The 23,951-nt window shown below is 56.7% G+C and overlaps 1 protein-coding gene and 1 non-coding gene across 2 annotated transcripts; both read left to right on the top strand.

Moving 5' to 3' along the window:
- The first annotated feature begins 744 nt into the window (after positions 1–744).
- WNT10A (Wnt family member 10A) lies at positions 745–17,247 on the top strand. Its single transcript, XM_033064922.1, has 4 exons — positions 745–824; positions 3,471–3,733; positions 11,565–11,941; positions 16,495–17,247. Exons 1-4 carry the CDS (start codon positions 766–768, stop codon positions 16,960–16,962), a joined length of 1,167 nt encoding a protein of 388 aa, XP_032920813.1. The 5' UTR covers positions 745–765; the 3' UTR covers positions 16,963–17,247.
- Positions 14,133–14,205, top strand: TRNAV-GAC. Its single transcript has one exon. It is a non-coding gene; the product is annotated as a tRNA-Val (tRNA).
- Positions 17,248–23,951: the final 6,704 nt, after the last annotated feature.

The raw sequence follows: 23,951 nt of genomic DNA, 5'->3' as shown, positions 1-23,951 counted from the left end.
CCGCTCGCCCCCCCGCCGCCCTCTCCCTCCCCGGCAGGCTGCGTGCGACACGCCGGCTCCCCGCCCCGCTGCCACCCTCTGCCCCGTCCTTCCCCCGCGGGCTCCTGTCTGGACGTGTCGGGACTCGGGCTCCGGGCGCTGAGTAATGCTCGGCGCAGCGCGATCCCAGGCAGAGCCGCTGCCGCCGCCGCTCCGCGCCCCGCGCTCCCGGGGCGCTCCGGCCGCGACCGTGCTCGCTCCGCCGGAGGCCCGGCGACACCGGCGGCGGAGGGCGGCGGGGGGGCCGCGGCTCCCCATGTGCCTGCGGGCCCCGCGGGAGCCGCGGAGCCGCTCGCCCGGCGAGCCCTGCCCACGCCCGCCGCGGCCCCGGAGCCCCGGGGCGCCCTGGGGAGCGGCGGGGGAGCGCACCCCGCGGGCCGAGAGCCCCCCCGGCCCCCCGGCACGTCCCGCCATGGGGGGCTGAGCCGGGGGGCTGTGCGCGGCGGGGCGGCGGCGGGCAGGGCGGGGGGCGCGCAGCCCTCGCCGGGCTCGGAGGGCGCCGGGGCGGCGGGAGGCGGGGGGGGCATCCCGGGAGGATGGCAGAGCCGCCCCGGCGAGCCGAGCCCCGGCGCGCAGGGAGCCAGTGAGAGGGAGGAGAGGGGAAAACACAAACAAGCAAACAACCCACAACAAACAAAGCGGGCAGAGAGCAGCGCCGAGCCCCGCCGCCCCTGCCCCAAAGGCGCCCGCCCGCCCGCAGCCCGCACAGCCGCTGCCCCAGCGAAGATGCGCCCGGCCCTGGCCCACGGACTCTGCTCGCTGCTGCTCAGCCTCTGGGTACCCAGGTAGGAGCTGCACCCCTCCATCCCCAGCCCCGCCGCTGAGAGCCCCGGCCCCACGGGGAGGGCGCCGGGAAGCCGCCGCGCCCAGCCCCGCACCGGGGGCGGTCTGCCCAGGGGGCTCCTGGGGGGGTCCCGCCGCCCCAGCCCGGCCCCGCACGGTTGCGGCCCCTCGTTCAAGGGGCTGTCAGGGCTGCTGCCCTCCTCCGCATTCCCTTGTCCCGACGGAACGCTGGTGGGATGCGCGGCTTCTCCCGCTCCAGGAGGCTGTCCCCTTTCCTCCCCGGCCGGAGACGCTCCAGCGCACGCCCCGACTGCCTCAGTTTCCCCTCTCGCCCGCGGAGGACGGGGGAATGCCGGCTGGAATGTCACTGTCGTGGGGGTCGGTGCCTGCGTCCCTCGCCCTGGGTCCCCTCCCTGACTCCGCCTGTCCTAAATGCTAGGGGTAAAAGCTTTCCAGAAAGCTAACCCACAAATTCACCATCCCTGTCCGTCTTTGCCTTCCCCCTGCCCGCTCCCAAACTTGTGCGCTGCAGGCAGCCAGGGGTTAATCTTAGTGCTGGTATGAGTGGGGGGGGTCCCCCGCCCTTCCCCCTCCCTCCAGCCCCTTTAAATATAATTTGTTAACGTTGGGACTTGTATTAATTAAAGCAGCAGCCGCTGCAGCCTGTGACCTGGGGGCCTGTCACCGTGAAATCAAGTTTAAATCCAGATTTAAAGGGGGAAGAGAGCTGGGGGGGAGTGCTGTATCCTCCTAAGAAGTGTGACAGTGACAGCTTCTTACCGGTCCCTGGCTCTCCTGAGCCCTGGGTGGAGCAAGAGTCAGAAGGACCTTCCCTCTACTCTCCGGAGCCCCTGCCTCAGTTTCCCTGCAGTGCAATCAGGATAAAGACCGTAACACCCCCCTCATCCCGGGATGCCCTGGGAAAAGATGGCAGATGCTGTGTCAGGCTTAGGACATGAAGTCCTTGCAGTGCTTGGGGCAGGAGCTCCTGGGGTTGGGGATGGTGGTAGCTGTGTCCTGCTCTGCATCTTTTGTCAGCCAGGGCTTGCTTGACAGTGGGAATGAATACAGGAAGCCGAGAAGAAGATTTCCTCTCCTGTGTAGGGGTTTTGGAGGGATGCACTCCCTTTGTCTCTCTTCTCCTCTCCACCTCGACTCTCCCTACTGGAGTCACAGTTGATTTGCACTGGGGCATATTCATACACTACCCATGAAAGTGATGGGATGGGTATAAACACTAATTCAACAGAGATGTTGGGGCTGAACCCTCCCTCCAGAGCTGGGGAGAGCTCAGAGCTGAGTGCTGAGCTGGGGGACTCATCCACTGACAGCTGCTTCTGTCCCCGTTCCGGAACCAGGCTTGCAGGGTTTGAGGGAACAGAGAGGAGGTAACCCTTCTCCCCAAGACCTGGCAGCTGCAGTCCTTCCTCCAGCATCCTCCTCCAAGTCTTGTTTCTGTAATCAAAGTTCAAAGGGCTTTGAGCTGCTTGCTTCTCCCAGGGACCCAGCTCTTTCCTGTCCCAGGGAACAGGGAGAGACATTTGTGGGTAGAGCTCCCAGCAGGGACCAAGCTCTCCTGAACAAACAGTGGGGTGGTGCTGAGCTCCTAGTGGACCATGCTGCAAGATGCTGGATACTGCTGGGCATCCCACTGTCTGCTGCTTGCTTTCTGGGTCTTCCACTTGGACACTCTTTATCCCAGAGTCCTTCAAGCCATTCCCTGGAGTTGGGCAAACACTTCCTTACTGTCTCCTTCTCCAGATTTGTCTGTCATGTGTGTACCTCCATATTAGCTCCAGGCATCTCTTTCTGGACATGCTTTGTCTCCCCACATCCCACATCCCATACCCCATCTCCACACACTCCATCTACTTTCCCATTTCCCCAGGTAGCATCTCTATTTATGTAAGTACCTGTACCCTTGTCATGGATCATGTGCCTCTCCTTGCACCCATCCATTTGCTGCTCTCTGTGCTTCTGTGGCATCTGGTTTAGTGGGGCTAGGATGTGATGGTGGACTTGGGATTGTTACTGGGAGCTTGAGGATAGTTGGCATAGTGCTTGGCTCTGTATTTCACAGCTGACCTGAAAAGAAAAGGCTGATCACTCCCTTTACCTCCCTTTCAAGGACCAGCAGTGTTGGGGGGATACAGGAGATGCAGGGAGGGGATCATCCAGCAACAGGGATGGAGCCAGACTCCATGGGCCTTCTGCTCCAGGGTCTCTCAATTCTCCCAGGGGGAAACCCATGCTTTCTGTGGAAGGGGAGTTGGGGCAATGTGTGCTGAGAGTCTGCAGTGCATGGCTAGTGTGGGAGAGCCCTGGGGGAGCACACAGAGACAGTACTGTCCTGGGAGATGCTGGGCTCCAGAGGCAGGATGGTCAGACTGCTGCTGGGCAAAGGCTGCCAGGGTGTCTGTACTGTGCTTAAGGTGTTGGAGGGGACTGCAGCCCCAATGCTGGCTAAACTGCTGTTCAGCAGAGGATTTTTCCAGCCTTCCCTGTAGGCAATGGGCACAGTGTGGATTGAGGAGCATCTCCCTTCCCCATGTGTGTCCCCCACATGTGTGTTCCCCTTCCTCGAATGGAAAACCAAGTGATTGACACATTGCTTGCTCTGAGCTCAAGGCTGTCCTATTCCCTCCCAGCTCCTGCTCCAATGAGATCCTGGGCCTGAAGCTGCCATCAGAGCCAGTGCTGAATGCCAACACGGTGTGCCTGACCCTGCCGGGGCTGACGCGGCGGCAGCTGGAGGTGTGTGTGCGCCACCCTGACGTCACCGCCTCAGCCATCCAGGGTATCCAGATTGCCATCCATGAGTGCCAGCACCAGTTCCGGGACCAGCGCTGGAATTGCTCCAGCCTTGAGACCAAGAACAAGATTCCATATGAGAGCATCATCTTCAGCAGAGGTAAGGGTTGGACGGTTCCCTGCCTGTCCCACTGTCCCACACCTGCTCTCTGGAGCCCTCATGAGTTCCCCCTGAGCCCCTGCACAGCTCTTCCCTGGCCCAGGGGATGAGTTGAGCTCTTCAGCTCAGGCAGAGAAGTGTTATGGTCTGCCAGATGAAGGAGCACTTCACTGTGGTGTGCTCTGTACACCTTTGTACCTGCACTGGACCTTGTCCTGAGCTGCTCCTCCCTGACGAACTCCAGCTGCTCCTAAGGCTCTTTCCAGGCCCTCCTGCTTTCTGGCATCTTCTCCCTGTGTGGTGTAGGCTGTATGGAGCAGTGCCATGGGTGTGCAGCATCACTTGTGGGTCTTATATGTTGGGTTTTAGTGTGTTGTGATGTTTTTAGGTTTTAGTGTGTTGTGATGGGCTGAAATGCTCCTAACTAGTGGGACATATCTCTGAGCCTGTCACCCTGATGCTCTGCCCTTGTGATGGCTTTCCAGTGCAGAGAGCTAAAGGCTCTCTGTTTTGTGGTACCCTAAAGCATGATGTCAGAGGAGACAGGGATACAGGCTGTCTTGGGAGATCACTTGCCCACAGAGCTCCCAGCTGTGCTATTGAGAGAAATCTCCTTGCTCTCCACATTCTGCCAAGGATCCTGGTGCCAGGATCTCATCTCTCATGTCTAGCTGTGCCTGTATCAGAGCCTCCCTGATTGATATTCTCCCTCAGGAGCAGACTCTGGGGGTGCAGAGGGGCTGGCCTGCATGGTGCAGATTAGGGTTATGACCTGATGGGATCTTCTAGAGGACTTGAATATATGTTTTCACCTGAGTATCCTTTCTTGAAGCCTGCGCCTCAGCATATTTCTAAGTGCCCCTTGCTTCAGATTATGGTCAGGAAGGACAATATGGTGCCAATGGCTGGCAGTCAGGGTGCTGAGGGCAGGCCACGTGCCCAGCACACATACCACTCCTGCAGCTCCCAAGAAAGGTGAAAACTAGCTAAGAAACTGCTCACATACCTGCTTTGTGAGCCTCTCAGCCTGATGCCCTGCAGAGAGTTGAAACCATCCTCTCTTCTTCAAACATCCTTTCACATCCTACATCTTCTTTCCCTGGAACTATGAGGAGAATCTCAAAGAAGAGAGGTTGGCAGCTTGAGACTTACATGTCATTGAGGGGATGTGGTGGCAGGAGCCCACAGACAGCTGTAGCAAGTGGGGAGAAGGCTGGAGAGGGGATCACAGAAGCGTTTTGGTGTCCGAAGATCCCTCACGTCCAGGGTAGCCTGCACAGCCTCACTGGATGAAATGCTGTCTCAGACCATGTGTGGCATCAGGGCTGTGGTCCTGCCATGGAGCAGCTCTGGTCCCTCTCAGGACCTTAGTGCCTGGAGAAGGGCAGCGTCCTTTCCCTCTGCGAGCAGCGCCCAGGTTAGGGCCTGGCAGGAAGGGTGGGGACTGTCAGCCCTGATAAGCATCGAGGTATTTCCAGGTCCTCTGAGGAATGCAGTTCACTTCTAGTCTCCTCGGGCGGCAGGAGACACCGACTTGCTGGCTCAAGTTGCTCACACACCCAGACAAGCTCCCTTGCTCCGGGTCCCACCAGGCTGGGTGAGAAGCACCAGCAGCAGAGAGCACTGACTTCATCCCTCCCTCAGCCCACCTTGTCTGCTGGTGGCCCCAGTGACTTGCACTTCACTTCTGTCTCAGATGCTCCTGCAGCCCTTCCTGCTGTCAGGGCTGTGACTGATGGATATGGGGACTCTCACAGACCCTGGACTTCTGCCCCTGTCTTGAGCTATTGGATATGGCTCAACCCAGGCTCTCAGCTTTGGTAGGATCACATTCTCTGGAATGGAGACACAACAGCCAGCAGCAGGGCAGGATGGAGGTAGGGCTGGAGCATCAGAGCAGGCAGGCATCTCATCACACTCTTGTTTTGGCAGCAGAGGTTGCAGGATGAGCCCCAAGCACCCAAGCTATCTCATGTAGTTGCTTGGAGCCATTCTGGCAGGGAGCAAACCTTGAAGCTGGAGCCCTGGCCCACTTTGAACCCACTCATGTCCCTCAATAACAGTGCTGGAGCTCTGGGTTTTGCCTTCCATCTGTTACAGGCACAGCCATCAGAGAGGGGATACATCTCAGTGCTGGAGGAGAGGCGAGTGGTAGAAGTGAGGGGTGCAGGCTCCATGCCGCAGACTTTAATGCATCTGACCTCCAGGGACCAGGTCTCTGCTCTGCACCCTGCCCCATCCTTGCTGTGCCTGGGAACGCAACGTGCTTGTAGGATCATTGTTTGTAACCTGAAGTGACAGACCCCTTTAATCTTTCATTCCTTTTCCCACTTCTTCTGCCATCAGCTCAGCCGTGCGTGAATCTCACTTTAAATTATTTGTAGCTGGCTTCTCCCTCCCGCTCTCCCCGCTTGGCTCCGCTCCCCAACTCTGTCCTGTCCTCCTGCATCTCTCACATCTTCTCCAATGTGGGCATGAGCCAGACAGGATGCAATACCATTCCAAGCTGTCCCATGGTGCCTGTCTCACTCTGCCCAGTATCCAGGCACTCAGTGGAGCCAGGGACCTCATCCCCTGGGGACAGAGAAGAGGACAATGGTAAATGGGTGCCCATCTCATCCTGCTGAGCTGATACCAGAAGTTTGAGTGCAAGCCCTGGGGAGACAGGAAGGAGAGGCTCCAAATTGGACAGGGCTGGGAGTCTGGGGTGGCTTCAGAGCAGCATAGCTGGAGACAGGGATGCTGACAGCATCCTGGGCAGAGCACAGACCTGGGAGATGCTGCCATCCTGGGGCACAGAAAACAGTGGCTATGAGGCACAACAGCAGGTTACTAGAGGGCAAAGGGGTTGCCCAGGAGTTTACCATCCCTGTTCTCACAGAGACACTGGGTTCTTTTGAGACACCACCATGGTCTGTGGGTTTTCCAGGTCTGGTCTTTTCATGCTGCATCCTTGGGATATGAGATGTCCTTTGTACCCTCTGTTGAGCCATCTGCACCCATCATCCTCCTTGGCCCATGTGCCCTCCATATTAAGCCAGGCTCAATAGTGCTATTGCAAATCCTTTTCTGGTCTTCCCTGGCTCCCCAGCTGGCTGCCTATGTACTCACCACCTTCCTGCCCATTTTCTGGCATTGTGGCTTCTGCCAGGACTCTCCAGTGCTGGCCCTGGTCCCATCCTTCTTTACTGTACCTCCCTCTCCCTCCATGTGCTTACCTGGCTGACGGAGAGATTCTCTCCTGGCCTCAGGAGATGTAGGGGGATGGGGCAGGGAGGTGGAGGCAGTGGCTGCATCTACACTAGCAGTGGAAATAAGTCCCCTGCTCCTGCTCCAAGAGTGAGCAGCATGATTGTGTCTACCTCAGTGGAGAGGATGGTCTGTTGTACTGGTATATTGTCCTACCACAGCATGTGTGGGCTGCCAGGCACTGTGTGGCTTGGCTGGGCTGACCTGTGCTGGTTCCCTGACAAAAGCCAAGCTTCAGACAGTGGTGGGTCACTGGGTCTTGGTCCTTGTCAAGTATGTGTGCACCCATGGGTGGGTACAATGCCATCAGGGCTGGGGCTGTCTGGCTGCTGGGCAGGGGCTGCTTGAGGTGTGCTATGGCACTAACTATTCCCCTTTGCTTATCCCAACCCCAATCCCAACCCCAACCCCATCTACATGGAGCTCTGAAAAAATTAGGATGCCCCATGGAGGGGCTGGATGTCCTTTCAGGCCTTCAGAGGCTCATGGTTGGAGGGTATGTGACTCTGGAGTGCAGTATCTCTTGGTTCCTGCAGCCTTTGGAGAGATGGGTGATGCTTCCATGCCCTGTGCCCACCTTAGAAGGGCTCAATGGTGACAAGGGATCTGTGTGGCCATGGCCAGATCTTGATTTCTTCCAGCAGGGAGTGGGGAACTCTCTGCAAGGATGGAAACACCAGGTGCTGGGGCCCAGCCAGCTGTGAAACAGAGCTTGGGGAAGCTTTGCTGTATGCTGAGGGAGGCAGGTGCTGTTACAGCTATCCAGGGAGATGCTGCCAAGCTCAGGACCCCGGCACCCAGCACTGCAGAGCCCCAGCCAAGCTCCGGTGCCCGCAGACCGCAGCGCCTGGCCTGGCGCACCTGCAGCTGGGCTGCTGGCAGGGTTTTGTGTACCCCCAGGCAAACCGAGGGCTTTGCCCACCTGGCCCTGAAGCACATGCGGGTGCTGTGGATGCTTGGCTTCATCCCTGTGGGTTCCCCCATTCCCTGGACCTTCTCCCCACTGAGGGTGCAAGTGAGACCCTGGGGCCAGGCAGGGTTCCTGGCCATGCAGGGCTGGGCTCGGCTCCCTGCAGCCTGCACGGCAGCAAGGGCTGCTCTCTCACAGTGCTGTGGGCGGATAAGGAGCGAAGGCTGCGGGCTGTCCCTGGCACGCTCAAGAAGGTGCAGGGAGGCAAGTTGAGATCTGCAGGGAGGCATTTAGTGCCTGGTGCTGGGCCAGACCCTGGCAGGTTCACCTGCAGTTTAATTAGGGAGAGGGGAGGGGAGGAGAGGGGAGGGAGCAGGGCTGGGGGAGAGGCAGCGTGTTGGGACTGGCCGTCTCGGCAGGCCTTGCAAGAGGTGGTGGGAGAAGTTCTCCTCTGCCTTATATCAGGGCTGGGGCGATGTGCCCACAGCTTCTGGCAGCTACATCCCATTTCTGGGGGGTATTGCCATGAAGGGGGCAGCTGAGCATCCGTGGAGTACCCTAGGGTGAGCCTACATGAGGCTGTCCTGCTGGCTCCCTCAATGCCACTCAGGCATTGCAGTGATGGGTGTTGGGAGAGAGTTGCTGCCTGGATGTGATGGTGAGCTGTGGCAGGAAGGCCATGACTCTTAACTCTCCCTGGTTTACAGACTGTAGAGCCCAGAGCTGTGCCTGAGCCAGTCCTGTAGCCTTCATCCCACATCTGCTTGAAAGATGGAGGAACTGCAGCATCCATGGCTGAGCCAGTGCTGCTGGGACTTGGGGTCTTGCTAAATGACCCCACTATTTACACATCTTAACAGGGAAAACTTTCCCTCCTAAGAAAGCTGCTTTGGGATTTCACCTGGGGAAGAGATTTCAGACCTGTCCTCCTTGCCTAGCATGGTGTTTGAGTACATGACAGGCTGGATGCCAGTGGTGGTGTCAGGATTGTGTCCTCCATTCCCTCTTCCCTGCAGGGTGCAATTCTTCTTGTACCTCCCACCAGCTACACCTCTTCTGTGGTCTCTGGAGGGATATGGTGACTCAAAAATAACTGCTGAGGTCTTAGGTGGTTAGGGTAGCTGGAGAGCCTCCCTCCAAAGGATTTGGGGCTGACCACCACATGCCACTCTCAGCTGTGGTTCCTGGAAGCTTCCACCCTTGCTGAGCCCACGAGGCAGGTGTTTGTTGCAGCCATGTTGCCCGTTGCCTTGCTTCAGTCCTCTGTCTGGTTTGGCTGGGGTAGAGCAAGGAATGTAAACTGGACCTCCTAGCAGAACCGTACTGGCATGGCTGCTGTGATCCCAGTGCTGCCCTGACCTTCTCCTCCCCTTTGCTCAGAGCTCCCCACGAGAGCAGGCGAGGGAAGAAGAGGACAAGGCAGGGAAGAATGGTGGTGCCAGGCAGAGTGACACTGAGCAGGGAAAGGACCATGATGAGATGGGAACAAGACTTCCTGAATGCTGTGATGTCATGTCCTGGGGACCCGTCTGTCCCCTGCCCACAGCCTGGGGAATGGCAGCTCCAGGGACAAGGACCCATACCCATCCATCAGCTCACATGTACTTGGAGAGCACTGGAAGAAGAAGGACTGGGGCTTTAACCGATGGGTTTTCCAGCCATGGAGGGTGTCCCATCAACATGACCTCTTTACCTGTAAGGACACGGGCTTGCTAGACAGACTGGGTGGGGTAGAGCTTGTGTCTGGGCTCCAGAAGGGATTTTAAGCAGATGCCACACCGGAAATTATTTTTTAGGCTTGAGAAATGTGCCAGAAAGAGGCAAGGCTGAGAGGAGGGTGTTGTGCTGGGGGAAGGGTTTGCTGCCCCTGTCCCCAGGCGCTGGCTGTGTGAGGAGCTGGGGATGCCCAACAGCGTGGCAGTGATGAATTGGGCTGTGCCCAGGTTTGGCATATGAAGGGCTGAAGTTGGCCCAGATGGTGGGATCAGAGAACTGCCATAGGGGGATTTGGGAATCCAGGAGACCTTTCTGTGCTGGTTCTCCATCCTCCATTGCTCACCTGAGGACTAAAGTTCCCCAGATGTGGGCCTTCATGCTCCAGCAGTGCTGTGGGTGTGTTGCAGGCACTGCCTGCCAGCACTCTCCCTGGGGAGGCTGCACGGCACAGTGTACGCACCAGCAGCCCCATTACCTGCCCGCTGAAAAATGTTGTTCAACTTGTGCATGGAAAAAGGCAGGCTGAGAGCAAGCTTGTCCCACACCAAGGGGAAGCTGGGAGAGGCTCCTGCTGGCTTTTAAGCAGCGCCTCGTTAATTTTTTAAATGCACCAGTGTCAAATTAACACACAAAAGAGCAGCACGACTTTAAATGCAGGTTTCCGGGCTGCATTTCATTTTCCTTTAATAAGATCATAGCGTTTGCTCAGCGGGCAGCAGCGAACCGCGGAGGAGACATGCGTGATGGGGAGCCCTGCCAAGGATGGGCGACAGCAGCGGCCGCGCTCTCACCTCTCCTGACTCTGTAGCACAGGCAGGGAGCTGGCAGAGCTTTGGGGTGCTCACCCAAGACCCCCGTTTGATGGCATGGAACTGGTAAAGAAAATACCTCGAAACCTGTGGTCTGTTCAGCTGTGTCAAAGCCAGGGCCAATCAACTGCTCGTGTCTCCAACAGAGGGAGAGAGGCTGGAAACTCCAGCTATTTATTTATTCACATGTGACGCCATGGCACAAAATCTAGCACTCCCTCCATCCTCGCCTCATGCTGGGGCCAGTCACTGTGCACCAAAGCAAAGGGCACTGCAGGCTCCCTGCCTGACCTGAGAACCACAAACAAAGATATTACTTTGCACTTCAAATAAAATAGAAACTCCCAGGGAGGAGAGGGTCCTCACCTGGCTTTGGCCAAGAGATTTTCAGGCATCCCCTGCTCACAGCCACATGGAGCCCCATGGAACCCCTTCTGTGAGACCTGTCCCTGTCCCCATCTGCCCTGGCCCCAGATAATGACACTTGTGGATGTCCTCACTCCCTAGCGTTTAACAACAACCATCTGCCGGCTCTGGCAGTGCATGCTGTGGTCACGGCATGCTCTAACTGACTAGAGGTGCTCATTTTTTTCCAGCGTGGTATCACATTTAGAGTTTCTTGTGGGACCTGGCAGGGTTCAGGGTGGGAAGGGATATGGGTAGATGGGGCTGGACAGGCAGTGCAGCCTGCTCTTTTTACTGTCTAATCTGCACCCTGTGAGTAGGCAAAAGTGGCCCATTCTTCAGCAGAAACATCTCTCGGCCAGCGTTATATTCAGTATAGTAGGAAACACTGAGTGGAGAGAGGAGGAGGGATTGCCTTTCCCGTCAGAGCCATGATGCTGATGCCTGAACAGTCCTGTGTTGGCATCTCCTGGAGTAATGTGAGAGCAGGGTGACAGTGGAAGATGGGGGCCAGCTAAGGCAGGGCTGGCCCTCAGGGCAGCAGTGTGTTCTGGTGGGGATGTGGCTGGAGAGCAGAGGGTGGGGATTCACTCATGACCTATGTGCAACCTGGTACATCAGGAAAAAGCCAGACACAAGCTGAACCTCCAAATCTCTACACCCCAGTGTGATGATAAACTCATCCAGCCCCCCATGGGGGTCATGCCACCCAGCCTGATCCCCACTTTCTCCTTCCTTGCAGGCTTTCGGGAGAGTGCCTTTGCCTATGCTATAGCAGCTGCCGGCGTGGTGCACGCTGTGTCCAACGCCTGTGCTCTTGGGAAGCTGCAGGCCTGTGGCTGTGACCAGAAGCGCCGTGGTGATGAGGAGGCATTCCGGCGCAAGCTGCACCGTCTCCAGCTGGAGGCCATGAACCGTGGCAAAGGCATGGTGCACGGGGTGCACATGGAGCACATGCCAGCAGAGACCCCTGGCCTCCAGGACTCCTGGGAATGGGGAGGGTGCAGCCCTGATGTGGACTATGGAGAGAAGTTTTCCAAGGATTTCCTCGATTCCCGGGAAACCTACAGGGATATTCACTCCCGTATGCGGCTGCACAACAACCGCGTGGGCCGGCAGGTGAGTGGGGAACTGGGGACAGCTGTGGGGAGATGATGGTGGGAACAGTGTCCTCAGGATGTGTGGGAAGGCTGTGAGGGACTCATGCTGGCTGCTGTGGAACCATTTGTGAGTCTGGGATTGCCCCCAAGGCATCCCCTCTCCCCAGTTCTTGCCCAGAACAAAGGCAGTGATGCCCTTAGCAGGACAGAGCTGCAAGGACATGCTGGTCAAACACCTGCTGGGAACAATATCCCTGAGCATTGCTGCTGTGCCCTTACCTGTCCCAGGCCACAGTCACCTGTCTGTGCTGCAGTGGTGCTGCAATGATTCTGGCCCGTATTTCTCAGGATCTGGCCTTTGGGCAGCTGCAGTGGAAGGAAGCTAAAGACATGGAGGAGAAAGTCACTGGCATCATGGGGACACAACACAGATCTGCAGCACCCAGCCACGTCTCTGCCTCCAGAAAGGGAGCCAGTGCCCTGAGGAGGCAGATGTGAATGAAATTGAGTTAGACAGTGGGCTCCTATACCAGCTGGGAAACATAGTGTGCCCTTGGGAGCAGAGGTGACATCCCACAGCCTTGTCCCCCATCTCCAGCAGTGTGCTGGAGCCTGTCCAGGCAAGCAGGACAGCCTCCCCTCCATTCTTATGATGTCAGGTCTCGTTAAAGGTACTAATTAGTAGCTCACTCTGTCTGGAAGCTGGGGTTTAAAAGCAGCCTGACATTGGAGACCAGAAGCAGGCAGGAGGGGCTGGGAGGATGGCTGCATTTCCCTGCCTGCTTTTGCTCACAGCAGGTGCCTGAGAGATCACATCCATTGAATCCAGCAGGACACATGTCCCCAAGACCTCAGCTACATGCTGCCAGGGCAGTGCCAAGGGAAGTGTAGTGGCTGCAGGAATAAATAATTAAAGGTCAGAATTCCACAGGGAATGCTTCTTGGGACAGCTCAGACATTTGGATGTGCCTCTTGCTTTGAGCATGTTTAAAGCCAGCTGTGAGGTGAGGATGCTGCAGAGCAGGACCTTAATGTGTAGCTTTCCCTGATGCTGGACCTGAGCTTTACCACCCTGGAGAAGCCACCCCAGTTTGGTCAAGTTGTATATGCCTGAGGAATAACAAAAGTTTTGATTAGTTTGGTTTTATTAGCTTATGTGTGGTAAAAGCTCACTCAGGCAGCTAAATTCTCTGAAGGGTGCTCTGGCCCAATCTGGGCAAGACCCCCATTCCAGTTCTGACTGCAGGGCTCATCCTGATTCCTCTACATCTCTCCATGCCCCATATCTCTGGGACTGTTGGCAGTGCTCAGAAACCTGTGGTCTGTGTTCCCTATTTCCCAAGGGAAACCTTACAGCCTGCAGAAGGAAGGGAAGGTGAGAGAGGAATATTTGCTCTGGCAAGATGTCACGAAACATTTCCTGTGGGATCCAGTAACAGTGAAAATGCCTGGGGTCTGCTTGTCCCTGAGGGTAGGCAGGCATGGGACTGGCAATGTCAGCTCTTGGTGGCTTCAGAGACAATATCTGGACTGGTGAAAGAAGCCTGGAAGCTAGAAGAAGAGGCAGAAGAAGACTAAAGGAATAAAGGAAGGAATGGTACCTGTGCAGGTGGGGAAGCAATGCCTGGACATGCTGCCCAGCTCAGGAACCTTGCTGAGATGATGGTATGAGCCCATGTGTGATGGCTGTGGGTGTCAGGCATTGGAACAAGGAGATGATGCTGTGCCTGGTCTGTGTCTGTTGGTGCTGTGCTTATTGCCAGTGCTGGTCCTGGCCACCCCACTGAGGATGGGTTCTCCAGCTCCCCACCTGCTCCCCACACCCACCCAAGTCCCACATACTAGTAGGAGCAATTTTCCTGCTGTAATAAGGAATAGTCTCCTGGGATTTCCCAGGAAAGGAAAGGAATGGCTGTGCTGATTGCAGCAGCTCTGTGGTCCTCCCCTCCAAGTCCTGAGGCTTGAACCTCTTTAGCAGAGCAGTGGTGTGAACGTGCACACCTCGTGCCATGCCCTGCCATGCACCATCCCTCTCCATGCACCAAGAGCTCTCCAGCATCTCACTGATTCTGAGCATCCTCTCTGTGGTTCCTGTGTATGCCGAGGGTGCTGTGCGTGTGGGTAAGCCTGTCTCCTGGCTCAGACCCTACAGTGCTTGGAGAGAGGTGACAATTGGAAGAATGGTGGCATCCAGGTGTCATCAGATGTGGGTTTCTGTAGTGTAGTGGTTATCACGTTCGCCTGACACGCGGAAGGTCCCTGGTTCGAAACCAGGCAGAAACACACAGTTTTTTCCTTTTCACATCCAGCTATGGAGCTGGGCAGGAGATTGCAGCTGCAAGGGATGTGCAGCATCATCTGATAGTGGCAGTGGTGACCTTGGTCCTGAGGAATAGGAAGCCCTGGGATAATCATTGCTTGGTCCAGCTCAAGACTGAGGTGTTCTGCATTGCATCCCTGGGAGGCAGCAAGCTCCCCAGCATAGAGCAGAAGAAGTGTGAAAGAAGCTTTGCAGGTCCTCCTAAGTCACCAGATCAGAGAGTGAGAGAGGATGAAAGGAAGCCAGGAACTACCCATTACCCTCACAACAAAGACCTACGATAAAGCTCTTATGAGCGTGCCTGGGAGGAGCTGGGAATGTGCAAAAGAAAGCACCAGCGAGTCCAGGCATGTGTCGAACTTGGGTGTCTATGAGACACGGAAAGGAAGGGTAGGGGTGCATGGAGAAAATTCAGTGACAAAAGCATGGGGCCAAGATTCAGATAGGCCCTTCTTGCATCTCCCAGCTCTGCCAGGGGCCTGTCCTCTCTGTGCTGCCTGTGCAGGAGGGAAAGAACAGGGCGTTGCTGGTCAGGGATGGATGGGTGTTGTGGTGCTGGGGCTCAAGATGCTCAGCAGTGATGGTTTGGGTGATGGAGATAGCCACACCTGACACCTTTTTCAGCTCATGCTGTGACCAGCTGTAGCTCCAAATGAACCCCACACCACTGTCACACCACTGTCCCCTCCATCCCAATGGTGAGCCTGCCAGCCACAGCCCTGTATGCAGATTTTTCCTGGTCCAGCCAAGCCAGCAGGGAGGGAATGTGGGAAAGGATGGGGTCCCAGTGCCAGTGTGTTCCCAGGGATAGTGACAAGAACAGTGGCCAGCAGCTGGTGTTCCTGGCTGGCACACCCAGGACATGGTGGAGAGGCCAGGTAGCTCATTACGTATGAGGTGGAGGCTCTTCCCAGCAGGAGAAGGACTCTCAGCAGGATGAAAGCCAAACTCCAGCCCAGCCCAGACCTCTCCGCCATGTGCCCCAAGCTCCAGGCATGTTTCCCTGACCTGCCTTCATTACCATAACTGCTTAGCAACTTGGAGATTTACTCAAAAACAAGAAAACAAGGAATAAAAACTTTGCACCCCTACCTAAACAAGGCACTCCTGTCACATGTGTCCCTCCCCGGGAGGGGGCAGGAATAGGCAGCATGGGCAGGCACGAAGTCAGGTAGCTGGGCAGGACTGGCATTGTAGGATAGCACCTTTCACAGGAACAGGTGTCCCCTGGAATCCCCCCACAAGCCCTGGAGCACTGCTCTGGTGTGGGGATCAGCCTGTGATAGTCTCTAAGCCCCAGCCAAACCCTGGCGGGGTTTGTGTGTCCACATGGGAAGGGAACTCGCTGAAGCCTGTGTGAGCACATGGATATGGGGGCACACAACCCAGCAGGAGGAGAGGACATTATAAATTGTCTCTTTCCAGGCTGTGTGGGGATGTGTGGCCATGTTGTGCCCCTGGAGATTGATGGGCATGAGCTGTTTCTCTTGGCTGGGCCACAGCAGTATCCCTTACAGGGACGGGGGATGTAGGGGATCCCAGCATGCAGCCTGGGGGCTCAGCAGCCTTGCCTATGGAGTCCAAGGAACTCCACACTGGCCTCTGCATGAGCTGTGCTTTCAGGTTAGCCCAAACTACTGCAGCACCTCAGCCCCCTGGCACATGGCTAGGTTGGCTGAAGGAGAGCAGGCAAGAGCTAAAAGCAGAGCTGCACCCAGGACTCCCAGAACTGGGGTTTATGGGATGAAGGCCTTGTGGTGGGGAAAGGAAGAGGAAAGCATCCCTCCTGAACCTGCCCCACTTGCAGTGCTACTGGTTGGTGAGACCCTTGCATGGGGGGGCGATCCCAGTGTGGCTGCACAGATGCAGTCATGCTGGCTTTTAACTGGGGTCCAGGATCAGGTTGATGCTGCTGGAGCCAAGCAGCAGTGGGAGGTGAGATCCAGGCTCCTTCTCCTCCCTGTGCTCAAATAGCTCACCCTCTCCTTTAGGTGTTAATCCCTTGCTGAAACATAAAAGCCAGTTGGTATTGCCAGGATGGGAAGGGACAGGGTGTGGGACATGAGTTGCACTGGGCACAGCAACAGGGTGCAGCCTTGCTGGCTTTGCAGTTCCAGAGCTTTGATGGCTACTCATGCCAGCCCTTGATGTTCCCGTACTGCCAACCCACACAGAGCTCCACTGTGGCTTCTCCAGTCCCCAAAGTGCGTCTCCTTCAATGCTAACTCCTCTGTCCTTCCTTCCCCGCCCAGGTGGTGATGGACAACATGAGGAGAAAGTGCAAATGCCACGGTACCTCAGGGAGCTGCCAGCTGAAGACGTGCTGGCAGGTGACGCCTGAGTTTCGCCTGGTGGGGTCCCTGCTCAAGGACCGCTTCTATGGGGCCACCCTCATCCGGCCCCACAACCGCAATGCTGGGCAGCTGGAGCCGGGCCACGCTCGGCATCGCCGCCGGGCTGGCATCAGCGAGCTGGTTTACTTTGAGAAGTCACCCGACTTCTGCGAGCGAGAGCCGGCCCTGGACTCCTTGGGCACTCAAGGGCGCCTGTGCAACAAGACCAGCCCGGGCATGGACAACTGTGAGAGCCTGTGCTGCGGCCGCGGGCACAACATCCTGCGGCAGACACGCAGCGAGCGCTGCAACTGCAAGTTCCACTGGTGCTGCTTCGTGGCCTGCGAGGAGTGTCGCATCACCGAGTGGGTCAGCGTCTGCAAGTAGCCAGGCAGGGATGGGTGCCCACCCCAGGGTGCCAGGGACAAGCACGCCTGCCTGCGGCAGGGGAGGGAGACGGGGATTGGCGCTGGGGGGGAGGTGGAGCCGCGATACCCGCTTCCCTCCGCTCCGAGGGAGCAGGAGAGGACATGCTCAGCACCCTCCAAAATCAGCACTTTGTCGTCACCTGGGAAGGGCAGGGCTGTCCGCTGCCCCCCAACCCCACATGAGAGCACCACGGCTCCCGGCCCCGGGGAGCGCACGGCCATGCTGTACAGACCGCCGACACCAGCACCACTCGGGGGGGCGGAGGGGGGGCGTGGGGGTGGGGGACTGCCTGCTGCACCCAGCGGGACCGAGCACGATGGGGTCGTGGACAGCAGGGCACAGGGAGCCCAGGGTGGGAGGGAAGTAGGGGGGACACACTAGCACTGTGCACAAGTTCCTCCAACCACATGCGAGGTTGTGCTCGGAGCAGGATGGGGTTGGAGCACCCCATGGGATGGAAATGGGGCACAGCTCCTCGGGCTGGGGCTCACCTCTCACCTCTGGGCTGGATTGGGCTGTTGCATCATGGCCGGAGGGGTGGTTGCCCGGGGCTGTGCTCTGTGTGTCTGTGTTATTATATGGTAAGTTATTTTCTGATTGTGAATAAAAGTGGATTGGAGAAAGCATAGGATATTTCAGGATGCAGCACTGCTCTTCCTGCAGTCAAGGGTTCTCCATTCCTCTGGGGTGACACAAGGATGGAGGGGGACTCTCGGTGCTGCTGACCTACTTGCGTGAGACTTTCTCCCTGGTGCTCTGCTGCCCTCCCATAATAACCATCCTGAGCTGTTGGCAGACTGGGAGGAGGTGGGGACAGATCACAGGCATCCCAGACACTTGCAGGGTGTCTGCGGGGAAGCTTCTGCCCATTTGGATGCGTGCTATGTTCTCATGGGAATCCTGGCTGTTGCCCCCATGACCATGCTGGGGCTGGGAGCTGCCCCCTGTCTCTCACACTCCTGGGGAGGGGTGGTGGGCTGGAGAACAGGGAGAGGGGAAGGCAGCGTGGGTGGGCCAGGCAATGAGGGTCCACAAATGGCAGTTTGGTGTGGTGGTGGGGAGGGCACCCATCTGGCTGCAGCAGTCTGCAGGAGCCAGGCAGTGAATCATGCTGCTGCTGTCTCCTGGCTGATAACTTCCCTGCTCCTCCCATGACTGTGCACCCCTTGGGGCTACACAAAAAAAAAACCATAGAAGTGAATTTTATAAAAAACTAAATCAAGGAGGAAAATACCAGGGTGGAAGGAAGCGAGCACCCTGGGTCCAGCAGGAAGTGGCTCATGTCCTCATTTCATAACACTCACGCACGCAGCTAGAGCTGGATCAGCTGGGACGGATGCTCTGCCCTTCACCACCCCTGGATGGGAGGGCTGGCTTTTCCTCTCCAGGAGGGACAATGTAGATGGTCCTTGCTTCTGGAACCGGGTGAGGAGAAGAGGAAAATGCTGTAGCTGCTGGAAGGAGATATAGGAGGTTCAGTGACCTTGCGGCACCTGTGTGGCTCTGTCTGCCAGCACAGAAGGGACAGCAAGACACGTGGTCTTCACAATGGCTCCCAGCAGCAGAGGCGTTGTGCTGGTGTTCTTGAGGGGAACAGGATCTCACCTTATAGTTTGGGACACCCAGGCTTGCCCTGTGAGGCATGAAAGCAATGTTGTTCCCATGGGGCAAGTTTACTCTCATAGGGCACGCTCCAGCAGTTCATTTTCCCTTCTGAGATCCCATTTTTCCATCTCCAATATCCATCTCCAGTATCAAGGCCCTTTTTCCAAATCCCCGAGACTTTTGCCTTTTGGCCATTGCCCCAAGAACTAATTGAAGCCCATGAGGTTCCTCTCCCTCCCAGGCTGGTCAAAACCCTGTGTCCCTAAGGTTACGCTACTCAGGGCAGTGGAGCTCTGCACATCTGTCATGCTCCAGCACTTGGTAGGTGACTTTGGCTTGCCACCTCCCAGGGGCTGCTTTGCAGATACCTGTGATCTTAGGGCTGCCTGGGGTGATGATGGACTCACCACACAAGCTCTCACCACTCTGCACTGGCCCTTTCACCCCCTGTTTGCTAATCCCAGGCCACCTGCTCTGCAACAGCCGCATCCTAGGATATGACTCTCTCATAAGGGGACCAGAGTGGGGACAAGGTATGTTTGATGATGCAGAGAAGTGATGCAGGGCAGGGCCATTTCCCCCAAGGACATACCACATCCCCCATCAAGGCACCAGGTTCTGGGCATCCTGGATCTGCAGCTTGCTCTCGCTTTGCCAGCCAATTTTAGGAACATAGCATTGTGAAACAGCGTACCAGTAATGCCAGCACACCTAGGCTGAGACTCCCAGCCCAGTCCCTTTGGCTGAGACTCCCAGAACCAGTGCTCCCTGGTTTTGTAGAGACCTTGTGTGAGCTGGTGACCCTGGGACATTCAGAGGAAAACATAAGATCCCTTGATCTTGGTCAGTCTGCAGGTGGCATGGTTGGGGTGCAAGTGCTGTGCTGGAGGGGTGCTTGGGCTGCAAGCAGCACACTCTGGGTGCAGGCAGCTCCAGGGCACAGGCATCCTGCTTGCAGCAGCTCATTTTCCTACTGGGGCCAGCTGGCTTCCAATGCAATACCAGTCTTCAAGATCTGCTCTTGTGGCTTCTCTGGCTGAGTGTCTGGGAACCACAGGCAAGGTGCCAGTGTGCCTGTGGTTACGAAAAACAGTGTCCCCATGCTTCCCTAACTAGGAAGCAGCCACTGGGCAGCTGTCCTAGCAACCACATTGCTGGGCAGAGAGCGTGCAGGACACCTCCTTTCCCCACGGCCACTACTGAGCTTCCAGAGCCAGCTGCCAGTGAGGGCTTGGCTCCCCAAGGTCTGGGCATTCCAAACTTCTCTTCCATGAACTTCCAGGCTTCTCTTCCATGAACCACCCTCCCTGATCCACCAATGGGATATGCCCCAGTCCCACCAAAGAGTCATATTTCCTCACACAGAGGGACTATTTGAGCCTGCTGAGCTGCTCCAGCCTTGCACACTCTGGTGCATGGCCCCCTACTGCCCCATGAAGGACATCTCCACCCTGCAGAGCACAGCACACAGTTCTGACCTGAAGTGGAAATGTTCAAGGTGCTTCACCCAAGAGAGAAGAACTACCATCAGTGTAGAACAGTCCAGGCAGATGATGAAGGTGGTTTCCAGTAGAGGAGACCAGATTTTTTTTATGTTTTCCCTACAGAGGCAAATCACTAAGGGAGCTCCAAAACTGAGAAAGGAAATGGCCATTCCTTTCACTTACACGTCATAAAAGGGCAATGAAGGCTCTAAAGAAGACAAAAAGTCCATTCTGGCAAAACCAGGTACAACTTTTTCCAGTTTCATTGAGTGTTTTGGCCCAAGCTCTATGAATTCCTCCATCCTTGAGGGTCCCTGCTGCTGAGGGAGCCACCAGCCCAGTGGCTCTGTTAGAGCCGTGTGAAGTCCAGTGGTTTTCTCAAATTTTGAACTTCCTGGTCCCAGGGGCAGGAAAGCTGCTCAGATCCTTCTAGTAAATTGAAAGTAAATCTCACTTCTTGCCCCTGTGGTTGTGGAGAGTGATGGAAAAACCTGACCTGAGTGTGACTGCTGAGAAGGCGATAGAGAGACCTGAGCTGGCCTAATCGATTTGTACTTCTGCCAGGTCTGAAGCCACATCTGTGGCTGTCCAGATGTGGACACCCCAGGCTGGTGCTCTCTCAGACCCTGGCCTTGTGCCCAACAACAGACACAGAGTGGAAGAGTCAAAGGTACAGTGGAATCCCTCCAGCACGGCAGGTTGCTGGGTCCTTTCTCTTCTCTCCCAAAGCCCCAGCTCATCTCTTGCTTCTGGAAAGCTCCAGCAAGGGTGGGGAAGGTCTCTGGGGGTGGCAGGGGAGTAGTGGGGGGGCTGGGACTTTCCCCAGGAGATCACAGGAGGAACTTTGGCTGGAGGGTGGGGGGAACCGATGAGGAGTTGCTACATCATGCCCCAATGAGCCGTGAGTAACTCCTCTGGTATTTCTTCCCCTCACAGAACAGTCATCAGAGCCAGATCCTGCCTGGGGGAATCACTGCACGGGAACGCCCAGTTCCATCCAAATTCCATTCCTGCTCCCATCAGAGCTCACAATATGAAGCAGAGCCATGAGTGGACAGTTCTGTCTCAGTGATGCTCCCTGTCCCATGCCCCGCACTGGGGTGTCATGAGCATGGACATGGGCAGAACTGGCAGTGCTGGCTGGCTGAGCCTGGTAGCCTGCTGACCCACAAAAGCAGCCAGAGGCACCTGGGCTACTGGAAGTCATGAGAGAGCAAAGCCTCATTGTGTCTGCTTATCCAAGGGGAGCAGAGAGCAGCCCCTCTCCTGCTTTGGTCTGGGCAACTGGCTTCCATGCTTCCTCTGCTTAAGAAGCAAGTAGCCATGGCTTGAGACCATCCTGAGAGCCTGGCTGGCACTGTGCTGTGAGCTGAGATGCAGAGAGATGCTCCGAGGCTTTCCTGACGCTCAGCCCCAACATGTCATGCTTGGCACCAGCACCTGTGCAAGCCCCCAAAAAAGAAAAAAATGTTTGGCCCTGACTGACCTGCTTGGCAAGGCAAAGTACCTACAGCGAGGCAGCACCTGGCTTGGGATAGGAGCCCAGGAGTCCTGTGCTCCCCCCACCAGGCCCAGCTCCTGCCCACCACCCCTCTGGCACAGCATTCCAATGGCATTGCCCTCCATCGAGAGGGGTGGGTCACGTACCCAGTGAGAAGGCTGTAGCCACCACTGGGTTGAGCTCATTGAGGTACCAGACATTGTGGCAGCAGCCAAACTCCAGGAGTGTCACCACCAGCTGGGCAGACTGCAGCCTCTTTGCTCAGCCACAGCTGCACCAGCCCTTGGTCTTCCGAGGGAGTCCCTGGCCATGGGGCTGCCACATGCCTGCAGGAGAGCCAGCAGAGTTTGGACATGGGTGGGATGTGGAGATGGAGAGCAGATGCAGGGCTTGTGCTGATGGCTGTGATGCAGGGTGGATCCAAAGGCTGGGGTAGGACAAGCTCTAGGGGGAGGCTGGGCAAGAGATGGGAAAGATAGGGACTGAGCAGAGTTTGGGGTGCACTGAGCCCCTTAGAAAGAAGATCTGAGCAGAGGCAGTGGGTGCTCTGGAGCGAGAGTAAGAGGCGAGATGCATGAGAAAGGAGGTTGATAATGTTTGGGAAGGGGGTGATGTGGAGGTGCTCCACAGCCCAGACCCCAATGGCTGAGATCCTCACCAAACTAGAGGGACTAGAGGGAGAGCTCTCACCATTAGACCACGTAGCTTGTGTTGTGCCCCTGCTGTAATGGCTGTAGTTATGGTTGGACCAAAACATTCCTTTCTCTCTCAGTCCTAAATGTCCTCTGGCCAAGAAAACACCAGGGACATCCCAGACCTCTTGGAGAGTGTGTGAGGAGCACTGGCCCCTGGCACAAGTCTGTGACACACAAGAAGAGGACATCCAGCACTTTTCTTTATGCCTTGATCTGCCATAGGGAATGCCTCACCACTGTGTGAATATGGTCCACCAGCATTGCCAGATCATTGCTTCCATGAGGCTGATGGAGGAGGCAAAGGGATGCCTGGCTGTGACAACACAGGACACACCAGGGAAGGATGTGAGCCTGGAAGCAGCCTGGTGGGGACACCAGGACAGGTGGGGAAAGGGGAAAAAAAAGCTTTTTGGACACAGATGGAGAACACCTGGGGCAGACTTTGTGCTACTCCTCTCCTTCCCCCATTGCAAAGGGAGGTTTTGGGCTGGGGAAAGAGATGATGGAGGGGCACATCTGGCATGGTGCAGGAGGGTGGGAGCTGGGGGTTGGGGGATGAAAGCACAGGGTCCAGGAGGAGGGAGTGACAGGAGCAGTGCAGAGGCAGCCAGCACAGCCAGGTGCAGTGAGAAGGGCTGGGGGGAAGGCAGGGAAAAGAGGCCAAGTGCAAAGAGAGCAAAGGCAGCGGAGGAAAAGAGAGCGTGGCCAGAGAGGCAGAGATGAAAGGGGGAGTGAGGCAGGGGAGAGATGAAAGGGCCACGGCGCGGGTGCTCCTGCCTCCTCCCCAGGCTCCTGGGGCTCTGTAATCCCTGAGGAGCTGGCTCCTCTCATGTGGTGGCCCGCAGCTGTGTGCGGTCGGCTCAGCCCCACCGCTCCGCACTGGGACTTTCCAGGAGGGGGAGAAACCCAACACAAAACACATGACTTAACCAGTGCCTGCCAGGCCCCTGCGCACGCGGGGTTCGGGGGCACCCTGCTACATGGCACACCCTGAGATGCCACAACCCACTGGGGCCAGGGCCAGGTGGCAGACAGGGTCCCCTCTGCTCTGGGGAAAGGTGGCCCAGGGCAGGGTGAAAGCGATATGAACCTGGCTGGGCAAGGGGCAAAGCCATAAGGTGCAGGCAAGAGCTTGGTTGAGCCAGGGAGAGCACAGCTCAAACAGAACCTACATCAGCATGGGGTGGCCTCTTAGGGACACCCCTCTGAGGTCACAAAGGTAGAGGGGGGTGCAGGGGCCATATGGGCTTGATCCTCCTCTCCAATTTTCTCTGCTGAGTGCCATACTGCCTGCTGGGCTTGGCTCTGGGTACCAGGGATGCAGCAGGACTTGGCATATGGAGCTGGAACCCATCCTGGTGGGTCACTGTGTCATTTGTATGACTGCTTCAAGGCAAACTGAAAATTCAGGCTACTGCAGATACTGAAGCAGCACTTTCAAGGCACTTGTTATCTAAGATATCTCTGTTCTCCATGCCCAGCTCAGGCCACTACAGGGGGTTCTTTCCCATAGTAGATGACTTTGTTTCTTGGCAGTCTCCTGTTCACCATTCCTGACTGTTAGGATGCTGGGCTCAATAGGGATGCAGGCTCTCTTCTCATATTTGGGGTGGGTGGGGCTGCAGACTAGGTGCCCATGGAGGGTGCACCATGCCCCCCTTC

The sequence above is a fragment of the Catharus ustulatus genome, chromosome 7 (genome assembly GCF_009819885.2).
Source record: "Catharus ustulatus isolate bCatUst1 chromosome 7, bCatUst1.pri.v2, whole genome shotgun sequence".
Taxonomy (NCBI): Eukaryota; Metazoa; Chordata; class Aves; order Passeriformes; family Turdidae; genus Catharus; species Catharus ustulatus.
Note: the sequence above shows the minus strand (reverse complement) of the source record. Positions and strands in the feature narration are given on the sequence as shown.

Excerpts from the sequence above, each read along its gene's own strand:
- WNT10A (XM_033064922.1), top strand. The coding sequence starts at position 766 with ATGCGCCCGGCCCTGGCCCACGGACTCTGCTCGCTGCTGCTCAGCCTC. Across the intron at positions 825-3,470 it reads CTCAGCCTCTGGGTACCCAG|CTCCTGCTCCAATGAGATCC; the intron begins GTAGGAGCTGCA and ends ATTCCCTCCCAG. Across the intron at positions 3,734-11,564 it reads GAGCATCATCTTCAGCAGAG|GCTTTCGGGAGAGTGCCTTT; the intron begins GTAAGGGTTGGA and ends CCTTCCTTGCAG.